Source organism: Haemorhous mexicanus, chromosome 8 (assembly GCF_027477595.1).
Source record: "Haemorhous mexicanus isolate bHaeMex1 chromosome 8, bHaeMex1.pri, whole genome shotgun sequence".
NCBI lineage: Eukaryota > Metazoa > Chordata > Aves > Passeriformes > Fringillidae > Haemorhous > Haemorhous mexicanus.
The window spans coordinates 10,643,948-10,664,329 of NC_082348.1; the positions used below are offsets into that span (position 1 = coordinate 10,643,948).

The 20,382-nt window shown below is 41.3% G+C and overlaps 1 protein-coding gene across 1 annotated transcript in view; it reads right to left on the reverse strand.

Annotated features, from left to right (window-relative positions):
• Nucleotides 1-2,369: 2,369 nt before the first annotated feature.
• Nucleotides 2,370-20,382, reverse strand: part of PDIA5 (protein disulfide isomerase family A member 5) — a 97,878-nt gene continuing 79,865 nt past the window's right edge. The window contains exons 15-17 of the mRNA XM_059852718.1: nt 15,151-15,221; nt 6,093-6,227; nt 2,370-3,610 (exon numbers count right to left, since the gene is read on the reverse strand). Coding sequence (XP_059708701.1) covers nt 3,530-3,610; nt 6,093-6,227; nt 15,151-15,221 — 287 coding nt within the window. The 3' untranslated portion in view covers nt 2,370-3,529. The remainder of the gene's footprint in view (nt 3,611-6,092; nt 6,228-15,150; nt 15,222-20,382) is intronic.

Consider the following 20,382-nt stretch of genomic DNA (forward strand, 5'->3'; position numbering starts at 1 on the left):
TGGCCCTGCTGCCCTTCATCTCTTGGTCCAGCTGCACAGCAAGACTAACACAGTCCTGTGGGCTATTTATATCTTGTTTAAGCCAACACTGGAGAACAAAATGATGCACAATCCTGGCTCAGCCTCTCTGCTGTGTACACGTTTTACCCTTCCTCGACAAGATTTAATCTGCTTAAGGTTAACTATGTAGCGGATGTCCAAGACCTTTGAATCACACCTTAAAAAGACTGAAAGACCAAACCCATAATTGCAAGAGCAGAATCTCTGATTCACTGCAAACCATTTGTTATCAGCAATTAAGTTTCTTGCTGATAAATGATTCATGACTTGAAAGCCGAGATTACTCACTTTTAACCACGGCAGAAATTCCTGTGTGATTATGAACGCCTGGGCTACGCATCTACTGCAACAGGCTGGGAAGTCTGAAGGGGTGAAATGACCAACCATTTAAATACAGAAAATAACAGCTCTTACATATATTTTTCATTCACAGCTTGTAAAAAATAACAACATATTTCAATTTCAACGTGACTGATGTGAATATAAACATAAACTGACTTCACTAGCACTTTAAACACCAACTTTTGCTTTACGGGAAGCAACAGAACTAAAACAGTGTGACTGACATCCAGACCTGGCCTACTAATTAAAAAGGCTTGAAAGCAAAACTCTGAGCTCCTCGTACACTCTAGTTCACAGTAACTAAGGCTTTTGTCAGCCATTTCATGTAATCATTTGTGGTGTTCAAAACTGTATTTTTCAAAAACCATTCAGACCATAAACCAGATGAGTCATGACCCTATAACAGAAGGTAAATTATTCTCAAATATTTTATATTTGTGCATTAACACATGCACAACACGTTTTTTCTTTAGCCAAGAAAAAATTAATGCCCAAGTCCAAGAAGCAACTGACAAAAGACTGAAGGGAAAAATGAGAATTCCTAATTTTATTATGGTGTAACCAGCTGTAAGGAATTACTGGTCTGAAGCACAGTGTGCAATTGTCTTATCCTAAACATTTACTAAAGCCTATAATTCAGAATGATCCTGACTAGTGAAGTCACCATTGGCAAGCTATCATTTTTTTCTTTCTTATTTTTGAAAAAGTCTACATTTCTCACCAATTAGCACAAACATAGGCACAGCCTATGCACAGAAATGCTCAACATTTTCTGGAGGCTGTATATCGTTAGTGCCTGCTGCTTTGACTCTGAGATAAAAAGAGGCAGCAAGTCCTGGACTGATTATATTTGATAGTTTGCTAAAAGCAGAATTCCTGTTTGAGATCAAATGGCATCAATATGTATTGTTTCCTAAATGGACAGTGGAGTGCCTGCTACTTATGTGAGGATAACTTGAAATAAAGAATTATCATGATTCTCTGCAAAAGTGCTATACACAACATAAGTAACTGTGCTAATTGAAAGAAAAAAAACAGTAAGAGTCTTCATAAATTAAGCTACTTTTACACTATGATATTATATACTATCTGGCAGCTGATCTTTTTGGGTGAAGAGGCTCATCAGGTGCCTAATAAGAGAAGATACTTGGCACAGCTCCATGGCCATTCCAATTGATGTTATGGTTAACAAGCTGGCCACCATACAAGGCCAATCAGGCTACTGGTATTCCACAATACTCACTAATGGCTTCAGCAGCTTAACAGTGCCAAACATACAGTGCCATTAATTGGGCAAGAGAGAGAAAGAAAAAACACCCAGGAAGGAGGCAAGATGCCATTCACCTCCTGAGAAGCCCCTCAGCACAGCCTGCAGATCCCAACTAGAAGAAAATGAGATGGACAAACTGAGGAGCAAGAGGAACGTTTCAGACCCAGGTCACAGCTCCCTGCTGTGAGAAGCTGTTTGTGCCCCCTGGAGTGCCAGGGTAGAGGTGTCTGACCCTCACACAGCACACAGGGTGACCCTCACACAGCACACAGCTGCAGTGAGACCCTCACACAGCACACAGTGTGACCCTCACACAGCACACAGCTGCAGTGTGACCCTCACACAGCACACACCTGCAGTAAGACCCTCACACAGCACACAGCTGCAGTGAGACCCTCACACAGCACACAGATGCAGTGAGACCCTCACACAGCACACAGATGCAGTGAGACCCTCACACAGCACACAGCTGCAGTGTGACCCTCACACAGCACACAGCTGCAGTGAGACCCTCACACAGCACACAGATGCAGTGAGACCCTCACACAGCACACAGCTGCAGTGCTGCCCAGCACTCCCAAGGCCACGGGCGGTTGGAACTTGTCCCACGTGCTCCGACTCTTCCTAAGCCATCATCACCTCTGGTCATTCGCCCAGCGGGGAAGAAGCTGAACAAGGCTGATTAATGATAAAAATATTTGTCCTTTTAAAAATTTATTTTTAGTTCAAAGTGAATCACAACTTCCTGCCTTTCCCTCTCCCCTCCTGCGAAGACAGAAGTACCTCCAGATCAACTTTTTTTTTGCTTAAGCATCAAAAGTGTAACACATTTCAACTGCTGCTGATACAGGTTTTACGTGATGACTGTCAGAGAGAGATTGTTTGTGCAACTCCTTAAGGAGCAAAAAGGAAAAATCCCTCCTACAAATGCAGATAACTTTTGGAATGTAAACAGGTAATACACACAATTACTGCATTACCAGAAGTATTATGCATTTCTCAAAACAGTTGAACATAACACTTTACAACACATATTTGATATGACCCAATAATAACTTGAAGGGAAACTGTACCCTATAAGAATAACTATGTACCCCATAAGATAGTCATTCCTGCCATAACTTTCAGATACATTGACAGTATTGATGCCAAAGAAGGAGGATTTAGTCTGATTGAACCCACGCTCTGCTGATTTTTAATGTGTGGCTTAATTCACTCAATACATTTTATAAAGGTATGTAAACAGTTCTGATTTAAAGACCAGAGAGGTTTAAATGAAATTAACAGATCTGGACTGGTCAATGTTAATGTCTTCATTAACTCAGATACCTTATTTATCCCTGAGCACCTTAAAATTGTTCCCCCCAAATCTCAGTCAAGAAAACATAACTATTTCACAAGAATGAAAAACTTCATTTGAATAAATCTGTGTCCTATAAATCCCATTTTCCTGCACTGATTTAAACAAAGCATAACAAAACAAACCCAAACCAAACCATGTCCCCTCCCCTTTGTTTTTCACATGTACTGCAATACCGGAACAAAAATTTCACCCTAACAAACAACATTACCTACAGACACACTACAGACTACAAAAATATTGCATAGGAGTGTCAGTGGGCATAGTCTCCCAACATGAGAGAAAATGCTAAGTTGTCTTTAAAACATTATGGCAACATTCTAATTTATTTTCCTTTTAAAAATCAAGTGGTTTCACTTTATTTCAAAATCGTACAAAATGGCCATGGCTGTTTATAAAAAAAGTCTCTGTCTTGAGAATATGTGAAGTCTCAGGTGCATCAACAAAAGACCTGGAACCATTCACAGTGCAGCGGAAAGCTTCTTTTGAGGCAGAAACTACAATTCATCCTTCTTCTTTCCTACTCTTTCATGATCTCTTTCTCTCAGGGTTCGCATGAAAGTGGTGAATCCAGACTCCTGGTTTTGAAAGAAGAAAAATATGGGTCATATTTTTACCAACAAAGCAAAACAATGCATCAAGAACACTTTGAGCTTCTGTATCCCAGCAGAATATAAACTAAGGAGCAGTTGTTTAGTTTCTGTAGCCCACGGCAGAATAGAAACCAGGGAGCAGTTACTGCTTCTGCATTGCCTCATCATGCCAGACTCTGGTCCTGTGCTGCTCCACTGCAAGGGGAAAATATCCATGCACATCCCACATGTCAAATTTTGAAGAGATGGGACACAGAGAAAAAGTCCCTAAAACTCATAGGACAAGGTAAAATCTGTCACTAGAAGTGCCATTGATGCCTTTTTGTTGAAAACACAAAAGTCATTTTCAAGCTGTCTTTGTATGCTATTTGAGTAATTTTAAAAGCAGTTACTGGATTGTCTGTTGACTATACACACATTTGCCACTCCTCCTCTAACAGTTTTGATTACAATTTTTCTCCTTCTCCAAACATTGCAATGATGGAAATCACTTTTTTTTTTCCCCAAGTTACTATTAAAATTATTATCAAAAATTTCAAGCCTGGTGGTCTAGATGCCAACCTCTGTATTTCAAAACCTTATGATTTAAGGCTGTTGAATGCCAGCAGTTTCCTTTTCCAAGACTAGCTGTGAACACAGCTCTTAGGCATTTCAAAAGGCTCAGATGGATGGAGGTGTGAACACCTGTGTTGGCATACACTGTCTACTGGTACCCCAACACTGAAGTTTTCTGGGAAAGTGACACTGCTCCCACCCAATCTGACCATTTTTGCATTTAAACAATCACAGAACATACCACTCAAAAACTGGTGATGAAGAGGGAAAATACCAAAGGTAGAGAGCAACTAACAGAAGTTAAAGACTTAAAAGAATGTTGTGAAACAACAAAACAAAATAAACCCAACCCAAACCACAAGGCTGGTAAGCTTTTAGAAGGCTGAACAACAAAAAGCTTTTCTAAAACTATTCACTGTTCTTCCACTGAAAATAAATGAAGTGACATGCTTCAGCCCTTTGTCACCTGGAGACATCTGGCAGTCAGCAGCCCCCATGACAGGCTCTGTGCTAAGCACTGCCTCCAGCATTACCATGATAAGAGATAAACCCCAGTTCAATGCTGCACAAGCAGAAGACTGTTGGGTCCCCAGAGAGGTGGAAGGGGAACAAAGCAGCCATCAGCAGAGAGACCAGGATGTTCCTGTTGGGTAATTTTTACCCAAGAAAGGGTTGGCTGCATATAAGGGGATTTGTTAGTCCACTTTCCAGCATATGGATAAATATCTCCTAACTCCTGTGGCCTCAGAGCACTCCTGTATTGGATATAAATTCTTTTTATCAGCTACCATAGATCCTTCCTTTTTTATATTGTTTCTCTAAGAATGGGTTAGAAATGCAAAAACTGCAGCTGAAATCTTCCTTCAATTGTTGGCCACTGCACCTATCTTTACTTTTGTGTAAAAAGTACTTTTAAGAAAAGATCCAGAATTGGAACTAAACACAGTATCCATAACAACGGCTGGATCAGCACCATGAAATGGTAATTACTGGAGTCCAAACATGCTGAAGGAAACTGGGAGGCGAAGCTCCATGAAGACTTCCCCAAGATCCTGACTAACAGAGAACCTCAGAACCTGGCTTTCTGAGCTCTAACAGCAGCAATAACTTTCAGGCAAGAATCTTTTTTCAAAATCACTGCATGGCTCAAAGACCCCAAGTTTTTCTTGCAGACCCCAGGCAATCAATGGCTGCTGAGGAGTAACCTCCCTCTAGGAGGTTACGACAAAGGCTGCCCACAAATAATTGAATTGCTTCCTTATTTTCAGGCACTTTACAACCACTGAAGCCATTATGCCATTTCTGCCTCCATTTCTTGCACTTATAGCATATAATTAGCTGGCCACAGCGGGACAAAGAATGAAACTTCAGCCCAGGGGTAGATGGCACGATTTGTCTTCCCATCCTGAGTGCCAGGAGTGAATCTGATTCAGGGCCAATGAGATATTTACTTTCCTCTAGTCTCCAAAGGACAGCTTTGTCCTGGCTATAAAACCAATGGTCTGTCACCATTTGGCAGCCTGGTGGATCTGTAACACGTTTGCAGGGTCCATGCGATCCAGAACTGGCAGGAGTTAAACCCTGTACTTCCTGGCATTTCTGCCAGCAGCACATGCAATAAACCCTTCCCTTTCACTCAGTCCAAATTCACTCACAGACTTCAGCTTAAAGAATAAAATATACAAAGCATATTACCAAATCTAATCCTTTTTCCTCTTCTCATGCTCCTAAAAATAGACCAAGAGTGTTCCTAATGCAGAGATGTACAGGGGTGTGGTACACTATGATTCATCCATGCAAGACAGCAACAGAGGCATGGTTAAAATTCACTCTGCAGTTTTCATTTGCAATGCAGGACAGGCAGAGGAGACTTTGCTCCCTGTACCAGGTGATGACTCTTGCTTTCACTTACCCCTCGATCTCCAGTATATTTTTCCACAAATTTCCCGTAGTTGTAGTAGTTGAAGGTGGGGTAGCCATCGACCCCCTCCTGCTTACACAGGTCATGATTCTGTCCTTTGGCACAGTCCACTGCAGCGTAGGCAATCTGAAACAAGAGATCACACTGAGGCAGAAGAGAACAAAGCAAGAAGCCATTTCATGGTGATACTGCTGCTGCTTAGCCTTAGCACTGAGAGAGACCCAAGTCTTCTGCCAAACATGCAATGGCTTCTCTAAGGGCTTAGCTGTGGAGGGAGAGCAGAGGATGGTCATCACCTGGCCTGTGCATGGCATGTTCAACTCACAGAGCAGAAAATGACCTTTGCAGCCTTCCCACTGAGCTCTGTGTAAGACTCCAAATAGGAAATCCAGAGGCTGGATTAATAAAACCAAATCCAGGCACACTAGTCACAGCTCTGTCATGCTGCAATATTTTCCCTCCACTTTGGCTTTAAGTGATGAACAGTGACAATGGCTTTGGTGATGGTAACAACCCACCTAACCTACCCTCATTCCTGTGTCATTGCTAATGCTCAGAAAAGTTACCAAACATGGCTGGTCACTTGTGCAGCCTATTCACAGATTAATAATGATTTCTACTCCAAACAGCTTTTCTAAACTCCATGCAGTTCTTCCAAAGTCAGATGGGGATGAGTGAGAAGCCAGAGCATTGTCTACCAAGCACTGCGTGTAGAGAAAAAGGTTCCTTGCTTACAATCTCAGCCTGGGTTTGTATTTCCTTTCCTGTCTTCTTCCAGGATTGTACATTATATGCAGCCATTAGCAAAGTGGGCTTTAATTCCTTTTTAAACCTCTAGATGCTACTGTCACACAGACAAACCCTGAGTAGGAGAGAGCCTGCCACACTTTCAGCCTATTGACAGTGGAGCAACACCCTCAGTTCCCTGCCTGCTTCCACACAGGCAGGGCGAGGAAACACAGCCTCACAGCCCCAGAGCAGCAGCTCGGAACATTCAAGTCCTGACTCTGTGAAGTATTGAGGAGGGGCTGCCCTTAACACTTCTGATGCTGAAACAAAATGGAATTCATAGGCTTCTACTCAAAGCAACTCAGCCCTGTGCTATGATTTCACCCTGACTGTTCCTGTGAGCAGCAGCTGGGGCTCTGAATGCTGAATGCAGGTGCTCACATAAGCTCTGCCTTCACAGCCTGAGCCGGGCCCGGCTGAAGGGTAAGCACGTTAAAGTACAACCTATGTAAAGAAACCAAACAAATTAGAGGAATGACTTTTTGCAACTTTTTGGTGGGTTACAATTTATCAAGCGCTAATTTCACAGCAGACACATCCTAATTTGAAATTTCCATTCCACAAGCCTCCTTCAAACAGCTGATCAAAATACCTTTTGCTTGCATGACTTTAGGGTTGCGGTGGAACTGTTCTTCCACAATTAAAAGATCACTTAATATTCCACAAAGTCCTCCTGTTTCATGGTGACACTGTCAAAATGGGAAAACCTGATCTCATTATCCTAGCAGTAATTAAAGTGATTGGCAAAGCCAACTTCAGTTAATTTGCTTGTTTTGTTTAGGCTTTGAAAGCCTGACAAGACAATTCTCAGTATGATCTCGCTTGGTCTGTCTTCAAGTGGAAAGTACTAGATAAAGTGAACAGTGTTCTTACCTTAAATATCTGGTTTCTGATTTTAAACACTAATAAGGCTATTACAGAACCAGGACTCTTGAAAGCTGTTAAAAACATGTATGATCCTATTTTTTTTCTTTTTGTAAACACAAAGACTCCTACACATTCAGGGTCAATTTAAATAAAAGATGAGGAATAATAAACTGTAGAAGAGTTTCATCTAAGTATTTCTGCCTTCCTGATCTCAGCAGCCAGCCAAAATTTAGAGCTCTGTTGGCCACTTCTGTGTAAAGAAAAGCTTAGAATGGAGACAAACTTTTATTTCATGACACAGCATGAAGTAGCAAGAATACCAGAAGTCCTGATTTCCTAAAAACTAGAAGAATAAATGAAATAATCTTTTTTCTCACTGCTCCAAAGATCACACAGGGAGAGATTACAGCCAGAAAAGGGGGAAGGTATGCATGTGCTCATCCAGATCTTAGGAGCTGGTTTGAGACATTCAGCTGTTGTGACTGATGACCCGTCTGTTCTCAGTGTCTTGGAGATTAACAAAATGAGTTTTTAGTACACTGGAAGGAAGAGGGAAGAAGGAAAAGAAACTCTCTTTATCTGTACCTCTGGAAATATCTAAACTGGTACCGGCTGGAGCAAAGCATCCAATTTAATTCACCTTCTGACTTTTGTGAGAACAGCCCCCAGTGAGGAGAGGGTGCAGTGCAGGAATGCAATGCTACAAGCCATTGCTAACCTTGTTCAGAACATGTTCACCAGTTGCCTCAGAACAGATGACTGATGGATGTTAAAGAGGTGGCTTCTGACAGGAACGCTCAGTAGCGTCCTTGAGACACAGCTCTCCTCTTCAGCACATGCAAACCTAAGCTGGCCCATCTGTGCCTTAGTTGTGCACACAAAGATCCCAGTCTAAGTCTGTCCACGGCAGCCACGTGAGCCCAGTGCCATGGCTAATCCAACAGGTCTAATGGCACATCTGGAATAGCAGCTGGGGGATTTGTCCATGGTCTGTCCCCTCTGCAATGCTCCTAATGCAAGCTCCCACACAGCCCCACCACTGCAGCCACCATTTTGAGCCCAGCTCTTCAGAACACACACGTTTGGTTATTTTTACAGCCAGGGAGAGAAGAGGAACGGCGATTTTCAAAAGCCTTGTAACTCATACAGACGTGAGCAAAATTTCATAGAGGAACATCTAATTCCCAAGACTGTATCTGAGGCTGCATTCAATGCCTGCTGCCAACAGTGGCTGAGTAAGAGTACTTGGGAGAGCTTGAGTGATTACTTTAGAGTGGAAATGTTAAGGCAGCCTAAATATAGAGGTTGCTACCATCTCTGTGCACTCATTATCATAGCATCACAGTCCTAATTGTCTTGCCTGTCTCACAGCGGAAGATCAAATATAGTGCACTGAGAGAGGAGAAAAGTGATTCTGAAAAACACTTGTAGCAAAACACACTTCTGGACTGAGGACCAATTCTCATCTCCATTCCATCAACTCCAGACAGCTGAACTCAGAGACTCACCAGAATTTCAGCAAATAGCACTGATGCCCTTTGCTTCTTTCTGTTTGTGTTTTCATGGACTGTGAATACAGAGCTCCATTGCTGATAGAGGAATGCTCTGTCACTCTGTCACTCTGTCCTATAAGAGTGAATTCCTGCATGGCTCTACTGAAAGGCTGCATGTAAAAAGATGCAGAATCCTGGCTAAAGTGAGCAGTGGTACACTGTAGGGAAAGTTTCCCCTCATTCTCAACTCTCTTAGCAACAGTCAGCTTTTCTGCTTCACTAAAAAAAGAAACTGAGTCAGGAAAAATAACAACTCCAAAAAACCTCTCTCAAAATGTGGTTAAAGACTTCTGGAGAATATGATACTCATATTCAACTACTGTAACTATTCAACAAGTTACACAGAAGTGCACTGGAGAGCACAGATTAGCAAGACCTACATGCCCTGACCTGCAAACCCACTAAGTTTATTCAACCAGAAACTGCAGGCATATTAAGCATAAGACATCCACAGTAGGTATCCAAGAGCTAAGACACTTGGTATCACTTCTCACAAAGTCCCTCTCATCAAGAGGGGAAAAACTCTCTAAAAATATGTGAGAGAAAGAAACTCTGCTAACACTGGTCTAACATTTACATGTGTGTGTGTGAGTGTGTATGTCCATTATGGAAAAATCCAGTGTAACAGCTTTCAGAAGGCAAGATTGATTTTAGGGAGATTTTGATTGTTAGAGTTTAAATTTAATTTTTTTAGTTTTCCTCTAATCAGAGGGGAAAATCCACTGAAAAAACATTTCAGGGAGAAAAAGCTGTAAGTGCTATATCTGCAACATGCACAAAACTCCATGGGATTATGGATTCTCTATAACCCAAAGCTCTGCTGCCTTAGATATTGACAACACATCATTATATACAAGTCCTTTCTCCAGAGCCAATGCTGTTCAGGTCTATCACCAGCCTGTTCAGTAGCTGTAGCAAGAATAGAAATGTTATTAAATTAAAAGATAATCAATGAGAGATTGTGGACCCCAAAGGAAGTTTCCTGGAGTACATCCAACTTTCTTAATTTTACAAGTAGTTCCTCACGACTGGTATGCACTCTATAACAATTAATAGTATCAGGTGAGTAGATACAGTAATGCATAATAATGACAACAAAGCAACAACAGCAACCCACCAAATAAGTATGCATTTCTTCATAGTCAGGATAGGTTAATATTAGTCTGGAAACATCTGGGACTGGAAAATACCTTTTACTTGAAAAAGAAATCCCACAACGTTTCGTGGTTCTACCAAAAAACTGGGAGCTTAACTACAGGGTTGCAAACTTAACTCAGCATGGCAATAAACTGTGAGCAGTGTATGAGCAGCTCTGAAGAGCTCTGAGGAAATAGAGCATGGCATATTTTTCAGATGAAGAGGACTGATCACAAAACCTGAGCTGCTGGTAAAACCAGAACTTTTCATTTCGGTACTTCAGTAGAAGTGGAGCTATGCCAAAAATATGACCACTGATCTCCAGGTAGCCCAACTGTAACAGAAGGGTGATGCCTTATTTTGTTATTAAGTGTTAAAAAGAAAATGAAGTACTGGAAGTATAATCTAATCATACATCAGAAATCACAGCTCCCTCCCAACAGATTTATGAAAAAACTTTTTGCTTTAAAGGGATCTTACAGGTAAGAAACACAAGTACATTGCACGGTTCAAACAGATGTGTAGAAAATTGAAAGTAGGATCTCTTGACCTTCCAGGTAACTCCTCCTTTTTATTGTTAAAGCTTTCTTTTTAACAGTTTGCCTCCCAGTCACCACATGATGATACAGTTAAAATAACCCCCTGCAGTCCTAGCTGCTCTCCTGTTAAAATATGTACCGCCACACACTAGTTTATTGATTCAAGAAAATAAATCTCTGCTAGAGCTAATATTGACTTTTGTTATGAAAATGGAAGTGAATAACTAACTGAATATTGATTTGAGAAAGGAATGATATTTGATAAGCTTAAAAAAAGTAAAAACAAAGTTGCAGCATGGAAATAAATGCTTCCAAATAACAATTTAAAAGTAGAATCAATTCCAGATGACAATTACCTGATTACTAGTAAAAAAGTCTGTTGTTGTCAAATATCTTAAAAGCACCTGTAAATAAGACAGATGTGCATTCTTCCCTATGGTTACTCCATAGGTTTCGAGTTATATCACCTGTTCTGGATCCTAACAGCAGTTAGGGACTGGTCTCTAAAGCCTGCTGCAATTCAGCTACTGCTCTCAAAGTGAAAGGCCCTGCAAATGGGAGATTCATTATTAGTTGCCCCGGTGTGGCATGGCATCATTACAGGAGGTGCAGTTCATCAGCTGTTCTCAAAGCAGGCCTATTTGCAAAGGGGACATCCATTAGTACAACATGATGTACAGTGCTAACATCACCATATTTAATGAGTCTAATTAAAAAGAAATTCAGCACATGCTTTTTAAGCAAACAGGGATCAAATTCTTTGCCAAACTAAAATATTACCTCATTTGGATAACTCTGTGCAGTCATTTGGTTGGTATAATAATTTTAAACTGTGATTCAGAATGCACATTGGGGACCCACCAGTTTCACTGCTGACTGACCCACTAACACCCCAGCTCACCCTATTTGCTGCACCCTTTCCAGCAATTGCTGCCACAGCTGTTTCCGTGGGAACTCACTAGAACCCAGCTGTGGTGCTCGGATTTGGGTCAATGCATTTGTACAGGAACGGTCTCTTGTGAAAATGGGAAGATTGGTCAAAAAGCAGCTCCTTTGCAGGACTGCCAGAGATTTGTTACTGAGAGGCCTTAAAGAGTCAAGAGCTCTCCTTCAGCAAATCCAAACTGGAACACCACAAATGAGTTCCTTTGAGCTGAGCTCTGGGATCAGCCAAAAGGCAGAATGCAGATTTTTTTAAGATTTCGTTTTCAAGAGAGACTGTGGAGCAGTTACTGAACATGCCTTCCTGCTCTTCAATCTGTTCAGCTAAGTGACAATCCTCACATTTGCATTTTCTGATGTTCACTGGTCACTGCCAGAACATGGGCTGTGGGGCACTGGCCATGGGCTTTTCCCTGGCAGCTGCATGCTAAGACCACAGCACCCCAAGCTAAGAATGCTCCAGATGGCTTTTTTTTTTTTTTCCACCTTTTTTTTCCTTTTAAATAACTGAAACAATATGCTCACTGCCATTGGAATAGCCTCTCCACTGATCTGGTCCTACTGGCACTGAATTTCTCCAGGAAGATGGAAAGACTGGAGGCTCTGGTTTGTGGGTCTCAGCCTGAGCCGTGTTTTGCAGCAGCCACAGGATTGCCCCAGGCCAGTGAGCAGGCTGGGGATTCTGGCTAAAACCACCAGCAGTGATGTGGCCAATGAGAGCTGACATTTGGGGCCAGTGTTCCAAGCAGTGCATTTTTAACCTCCGACTCCAGCAGTGCAGATGATGAAAAAGTACAGAGCATTACACACAGCCCCGGGGGAGGGGGGCTTCAGCGCCAAAACCAAGAGACACGTCTTTAACAGCTTCAAGCTCTGCTCATCTTCAAAATTCCAATGTAAAGACTCAAAGTCTCCCAAAGGATACCTTTTAAGATACCATCTATAACCAATTCAAGACTGGAATGTTTTTGATTGTTCTTTGGCTTCTGCAGGATTATATGTTTAATTAAAAGACCCTTCTTTTAAGGAGAAGATACAGTTTAAATGCAAAAATACTCTGTTAAGTGAAAAACCTTTCTCCAGGGGGAAAAAAAAGGACACTACTACAGAAATGAAGTATTGAAAAGAATCTACTACTTAAAATGAAAATTAGTAATCTTGCCCTGTTTTTGAAAGAATAAATACTTCTTAAGCAGTGATTTTACTAGTTTGAAACCCTACAGAACTACAAATTAGTTTGAAGGCTCAGACCAGTTTGAAACATGGGAATATGGCCTGTGCTGCTTGTGGGAACAGCGATGTGCCCTTCTAAAGTCTAAAACAGGTTCATTTTCTTTTCCACAATGGCACAAACTGGCAGCAGGAAGCACCCTGGCTGGTTATAGCTGTACACAATTAAATAGGGGCTCCCAACATAATCAATCCCTGGCACTTTCATAAGTCATTGGGGTGGAATAACACCATTCTCCCTAACTGCACACACCTCTTTAAAACTGTACCAGCCTTAATATTCCCTACTGGCTCTCCTGTTCCAACTCATTACATTTTATATCTCCCCACTTCAGCCTTAAACTGAAGTCAAGAGTTGTAACTGTCAATCACTGCTCTGCTCTTGGAGTCCTTTCATAACCTGCAGTCTGAAGGAAAAGCTTCCCAGGCCTGCATTTCCCACCACCTCCCTGTCCAACTAACTGTGGCATGATTCTGATTGCTTGTTAATACATCCTGCGGCTCTAATAAGCAAGTTTCACATTGTTTGGTACATTTGTTTCACCTCCTCTGACTGAAATTTTAATGAGTTTAGGAAAGAGAGGCTTCGTTTGGAAATACCAGAAAAGTGGGAAAACAAGGATACTTTCTCAGAGATCTTGGAAACAAAGAAGTAACCAAAAGGCATCTGAGAAAACTAATTTACAGCAGTAGGAGAACTAAAAGCTGCAGGCCTATGAATCTTCTGTGTGCCAGAGGGCAGAAGTGATGGACTAATTTATGCAGTCAGTGATACAAGAATGATTTGTTTCTTGTAAATCTGATGCATTCTCTGTGAGTTACAGAACAGATGAGAGGAAAAGAAAAAAATTTCAAAAATTCTTCTGTTGTGGAGTACAACTGTTACAAAATTACCTCTTCATTTAGAACACAGAATAGGATAAACTATTTCAGCTGGATGGGACCTATAAGGATTGTATACTCAGCTGCCTGACCAATTCAGAGCTGAACAAAAGTTAAAGCCTGTTGTTAAGATGTTGTCCAAATGTCCCTTAAACACTGACAGGCTCAGGGCATTGACCAGCTCTCTAAGGAAGCTTGTTCCAGGGACTGTTCACCCTCTTGGTGAAGAAGTGTCTCCTACTATACAGTCAGAACCTCCCCTGACACAGCTTTGAATTATTCCAACATGTCCTATCACTGGATTCCAGGGAGAAGAGTTCAGCATGTCCCTCTCTGTTTCCCGTCCTGAGGAAGGTGTAGAGGGCAATTTCCAGAGTAAATTACCAAATCTTTTTCTTGCCACACCTGAACACAAAGCAATTGTGCAGGTGGAACAAATTCAGAGATCAGAATGAAATACAGTTCACTGAAAGATATGAAACAGGTTCCTAGCTAGTTATCTGGTTAAATCCAGGGGCTCAAGTGTTTTTTGGTTTTTTTAAATCCTAGATCTCCATGTGCTCAGTGAAAAAGTGGTTCAGCTGATACAAGGAAATTACCCAGTGTGATTCAGCCACTGAATGCATTTTCAAGGCTGAAGCATCAGGGTCCTAGAAGAGCATCCTGGGCTCAAGTCAGCCAATTTACAGAAATATATTGTATTTTGTGCTATGCAAGCAAGGATTAGTTAGTTATGTGATTGAGGGCCTCAGGACTATCACATAGCTTGTGGTTTCTCTACATGCACCCCAACAGCTGATAGAAGTTGAAGGGGAATGGAGATTATATGAATTCTATTTATTTAATCCCCCAATGAGAAAAAATTGTGTTTCATACAAAGTAACCCTTATGCAAAGACTTAAAGACAGCAAATTAGGGAAAACAGAACAGGTTGGAAGAATAACTCAATTTGACCATAAGAGAGAAAACCCCTATGATGCAGATACATTTCTTTTAGTGTAACAGCAATTTTATCTACAAACCTATTACCTTATCAATAAGCAAAGACTATGAAGTACAAATTATGGAAAATATTCTTAAATATTACAGAAAAAAATAACAGCAAATTACCTTGCGATCTTCTTTAAAGACTTCAGCAGCAGTTGTGAAATGTGGAATGGCATTTTTACAGTGAGGACACCCTGTTTGACACAGGAAGAAAAAGACATCATAAACTTTAGTTGTAGGAAAGATACTGGGACTAAGTCAAGACACAAGGTGAGTCAGTGGAAAATTTGCATTAAAAATCGCTCTAAACAGGAGCTCTCCAGTTCTGGAATGAGCAGAACAAAGCATGTGTCAGCTACATGAGAGTAAGCATATCTAAGATCCCTGTGACTTCAAGGAGTTTAGGTGTATGTTTACAGTTATGCAACATCCCATAATAGGGGCCACAGTGCAGGGGACTTTTCTCCATCACCAATCCCCTAAGGGCACTTCCAGAGCACAGCCACAGACAGACCTTTGCCCTGCTCTGTACCTCCTGGTACTGCCAGGCAGGTTATTACTACTGTTGCCACAGATACCACCTACATTTAAGCATGGGAATAAAGAAAGCCCAGCTGGGAACAGGAGCCTGGAAGTTGAAAAGGAAATTGCTGGGAGCAGTTATAAGTATTTGGAAATGGCCTGTGTTCAAGCCAAGCCATTGGGAACATAAGGGAGGGGAAGAGAAGCAAGTCCAATAGGCCAGACATCTTTCATGGATGCAGAGCAGAAGTCCAGTCCCAGGTTAGGATGGCTGCTGCTGGCCCTCCTGGAGACCTTCCTGCTGTTCACCACAGCTGGGCAACCCCTGAAGAGTTTTACAGACACTGCACACAGGAACCCCAGAGCTTTGTATGGGAGATGGGCTGATACTTTTTTGTAACACTGCAGCACTGAACAGAAGGCCAGCTAATCCCTTGCTTAAATACACACTGATTTGACTCAAATATTTCAGAAGTCACAGAAGGGAAATTGATGTTCTCTTGATTCAAGGTTCAGATATTCAACTGTTCTCTTAATTCAAGGCTCAGATATGAGTGCTCTTAATCCAGAAGCAATGTCTACAAATTATTGTCTATGAATAATCTAAACTCATCTCAAAACTTCATTACTATAGTAAGTAAGCCTTTGAAAAGGAAAGTACTTGCATATGTGTAATAAATTGCTTTTTTTCAAACCTAGCACACAGGCTGATCCCAAGCAAAGACTCAAGACACTATTTTTTGCTTAGACGCACATTAAGAAAGGAACGGAATTACACAGTCAAGCCAATGCTGGCAAAGAAGTTCATCTTGCTATTATTTCTGGGTAGGAACAGAAAAATCACAAATGAGTTGCTCACAAGCACCAATTACAGTTTATGCTACTGTTGCTTACCAGTATTTTACATGATGAACAAGTGTCTGTGTTACTTTAAAATCAGGACTGAACAAATGCCCTCTTAGGAGACTTGCAGCCATCCTCCTAAGCCATGCTCACTCTTTCAGCTGTCAAGAAAAATAGTATCTGTGCATAAACACTGCACACTCCTCTCCACAAAGGAAAGGCTGAATACCCCTTCCAGCTTCACCAAAATATAACTTCATTGCTTACATGCACTGCTTTGAATTTTAGAGCATTTCTTTCTTCAGAATAGGATTCTGAAAGCAATGCAGTGACACACCTGTGTAAATACACTGAGAGTCTGTGCAGTAGCTAAGAATAGCAGAAAGTCAAGGGGATGTTTCCTGGGAAACTGAGGCACTTCTGTAAATCCATCTTAATGGCTTCAAACTCTTTATGCAGCACAACGGCAGCTGTGTTTCAGTGGGAGACAGCACAGTGTTCTACAGCTTGCAAACTATTAACCTTGTTGAGTTGTTCAGCATTTGCCTGGAAGAAAATGGTCATCAAAGAAAAGGGGGAGGAGGAAGAAGAGAAGAAAGAGGAGGAGGAGGCTAGGGTTTCAGGCTGCTCCCACGTCCATCAGCCCACTTTGGTGACCCATTTTCTCTCTTAGCACTTATCTGGCCTGTCTGCTTGATACTGAAGAGCCTGCAGGTCAAGCCTGCATCTTAACAAATCTTGGATAATTTCCTGTACTGTGGGGGGACTGCCTCGGTTGCCTTGTTAACACTGCTCTACACAAATAAATCAGAACTGGTGACGACATCTATAAAGAATTTCAGAAACAAAAAATGGATAAAAATCAGGCACCTCTAAAACAGGAACACTTGTTCTTAACTACATGCTGCAGTTTTTCTGGAAAGCACTTCCAACTGTTACACTACAACATAAAGGCTCTTAAAAACTTAAACCTTTCAGGTTCCCTGTTTTGCTTATGATCTTCGGCTTGAAATTTAGGTTTCACCAAAGAACATCTTGTAAACCCTCAAAAAAAGATATTTCAGGACACTAAGGCCTCTCTCAAAGCCCCTAAAGAGGTTGCAGCAGGTAAGAGCTCTTCATGAGCCACATTCCACAAGAAAATGAGAACACAAATAACAAGCATATTCTTCTACACAAAATACCAAATAATGAGAAGTTACCTTCATTTACCCATCTGAAGCTCCATCCCTCCTCCCTTCACTTCTCCCTTGGCCCAACCTCCTTTCTTTACTGCACTGTGCTCACAAAACTAAAACACAACCATATGGCTTTTGGCAGAGCTGCCTCCAAGTCCAGTAGGCATTTTGTTAGCCTTGGACATCCATCCACGGAACAGATGTGAATGCAACACTGAATTCCCAAGGAGTTTCAAAGAGTCACTGAAAAAGGGGGAAGGAGCACATCATATGGAACAGCAGAACTTCATCTGTTACAACCTAGAAGGATTGCCAAATGCAGCAAACACTTGGAAGTCACCCAACCCAGTCATTCTATTTAAAGCACACATGCCAAAAAAAATAAAAGCAGAGGTTGATGTCTTCATTTTGACAGACGGAAAACTTGTTCTCCCCATTCCCTCTTCACACCCACTATCACACGTTTATTTTAAGTGTTAACACTATCTTCTAGATTCAAAAGTGCAAGGAAAGGAAATGTACTGAGCACAGTATGTGAGGATAGGAAGTGTGCAGCCTCCTTACAAAGGAATTTTCAGACGGGCTGCAATGGAAGGAGATTAAACTGGTGGCATACAAAGGTGTGGGTAAGGTTTCAAGAGCCAAAAGGTCCTGCCCCTTCTCAGTCACTATGGACTAAACAAGTTGCTAAATTCATTTTAGTTTAATAATTTGGATCTTATGGTAAGCACACAGACTTCCTGCAAGGACAAGAAGTGGAGCTTTAACTGAGCAGCATTGAAAAGCAGGACTTCTGGGAGCAGAGCCTTCTAACACAGATGCAGGGCTTTGCTTTAACAATTTTCTTTTTTCATTTTTACAACAGTGTCAAATTTGATCTCAACAGGGTTAAGAGCAGATGTGAACTTAACAGTAATTTCCTGTGCCTGACTTGAGAAATGTGAAAAAAAATCTGCTCCTGAAATATCCAGCCTTTCCACAGGATCCCAGTACTGGCACTAAAAACCTCTAATCATTCCTGCACATCTCAAGATAACTCCATTTCCTACTGCAGAAACACAGTTGCATCACCGGGCAGGAAAACAAGAGAACTTGACATCTCAGGCACATGCAGTAACATGTGCTGAGGCCATTCCCTGTTCACAATCAGCAAACAATACAGCTTTAATAGAGCACTAGTCAGGCACTCAGCTCTGTGCTCAGAATTTGGCTCTCTGAAGGACCCCCATACAGTCCATGGTGGCATCTGCTCCCCCTGACCTTCCGGGGCACAGGGGCTGCCTGCTTACATCACAGGTCCCAAACACCTGCAGCCGAGGAGTTCTGAAGTTCTCTTTGCCCTTGTACTCCAAATTTTAAAATGTACACAAACCCAGTATTTTCTACAAGGTTTTTCTCCACCATTCATGTTGTAAAGTTGGTAGGAGATGTGGTACAGTCACATCAGGCAGCATCACATTCCTCACCTTGAAAAACCAAGTAGTTCTCGACTGAGTCAGTACATGAGAAATATGGTTTCTGTGGGAAAAATTCAAGAGGAATGGCTGATGAACAGCAGACGAGGGAAATCAAGCAAGTAAGCAAGCAGGCTTCACTCAGAGCCATTATCACTGAGGGGAGAGGGAGTCAGATTAAATCTCCTCTAATTAGAGAGGCATTTAAAGGAAAGCTAGTGGGTCTTTAGGGAAATGAAGTGATGGAAAATATATAACCCAGCTTGTTTTCCATGGATTGGATTTACTGATAGCAGGAACAGCCTCAAGGTACAGCACCTTCGCAGGGTATCTTTGAGGAAAAACCCAAGGAGCCAGCACTGGTTTGGGCACAGAAAGGGGCTGGAACTTCATTCCTGTGGAAAAATGCTTTGAGGACTGTGAAGAAGAACTGCAGGGTTGAGCTGGATGTGATTTCCAAAACGATGCCATAACACATTTGTTACATGATGTAAAACAAAGATAGCACATGGAAAAACTTAACTACGTGCTCACACCACCTTGTGAACTGATTTTTTGGGTTTTAAACAAAAAAGAGACTAAGGAAAAAATCATATAAACCCATTTTTCAGGTACAGTAAGAATGACACAAAATTGACATGATGTGGTAGCAATTTGATAAATTTTCAGACATAATAATACCTGTAAAAACATTTTCCATAATTGCAGGATCCCATGGGATGCAGAAGGGATGCAAAGAGGGTTTCAAAGCACCGGAACAACCTAGTGAATAACTTACATGTCTTTATTGCATTCAAATGGAGAATTTTTCATTGAACAGGGCTTCTTTTTTTTAACCAATGAATTGCTTGGAGATGATAGTGAGTCAAAAGTAAAACTTAAGAGATTCTTAAAACTTCAGTGTACAAAGGTATTAGGACCAGATGGCAATTCTTAAGATGTCTCAAGAGTAGTGCATAAAACAGATGCAGCCTGTTGTACAACAGTCACCTCATTACATTTAAATAAAATTGTGGCAAATTTTCAGAACTGCCTAAAGGAATCAAGTCCTATTTCCAAAAACACAGGTTTCTACTTGTTTAAATATGAAAAAACATCCTTTAACTTACATTACTTCATGCTTTGTTTAATTTGAAACTACAAAGCCCAGTGATATAACATAACCTCTCTACAGCTGAACAGTACAAGGTTAATTCAGTTTCCTTAGAAGAGAGGAAGCTGTATTAGCATAGCACATAGAAGAAAGGTGAAGCTGTTTTTTAATGAATATAAATCAAAAGCTAACAATTTGTACAAAATAGATAGAGGAAGCAAATGGACATCAAAGCAGTATCTACAGTCAGGAGAGGTAATAATGA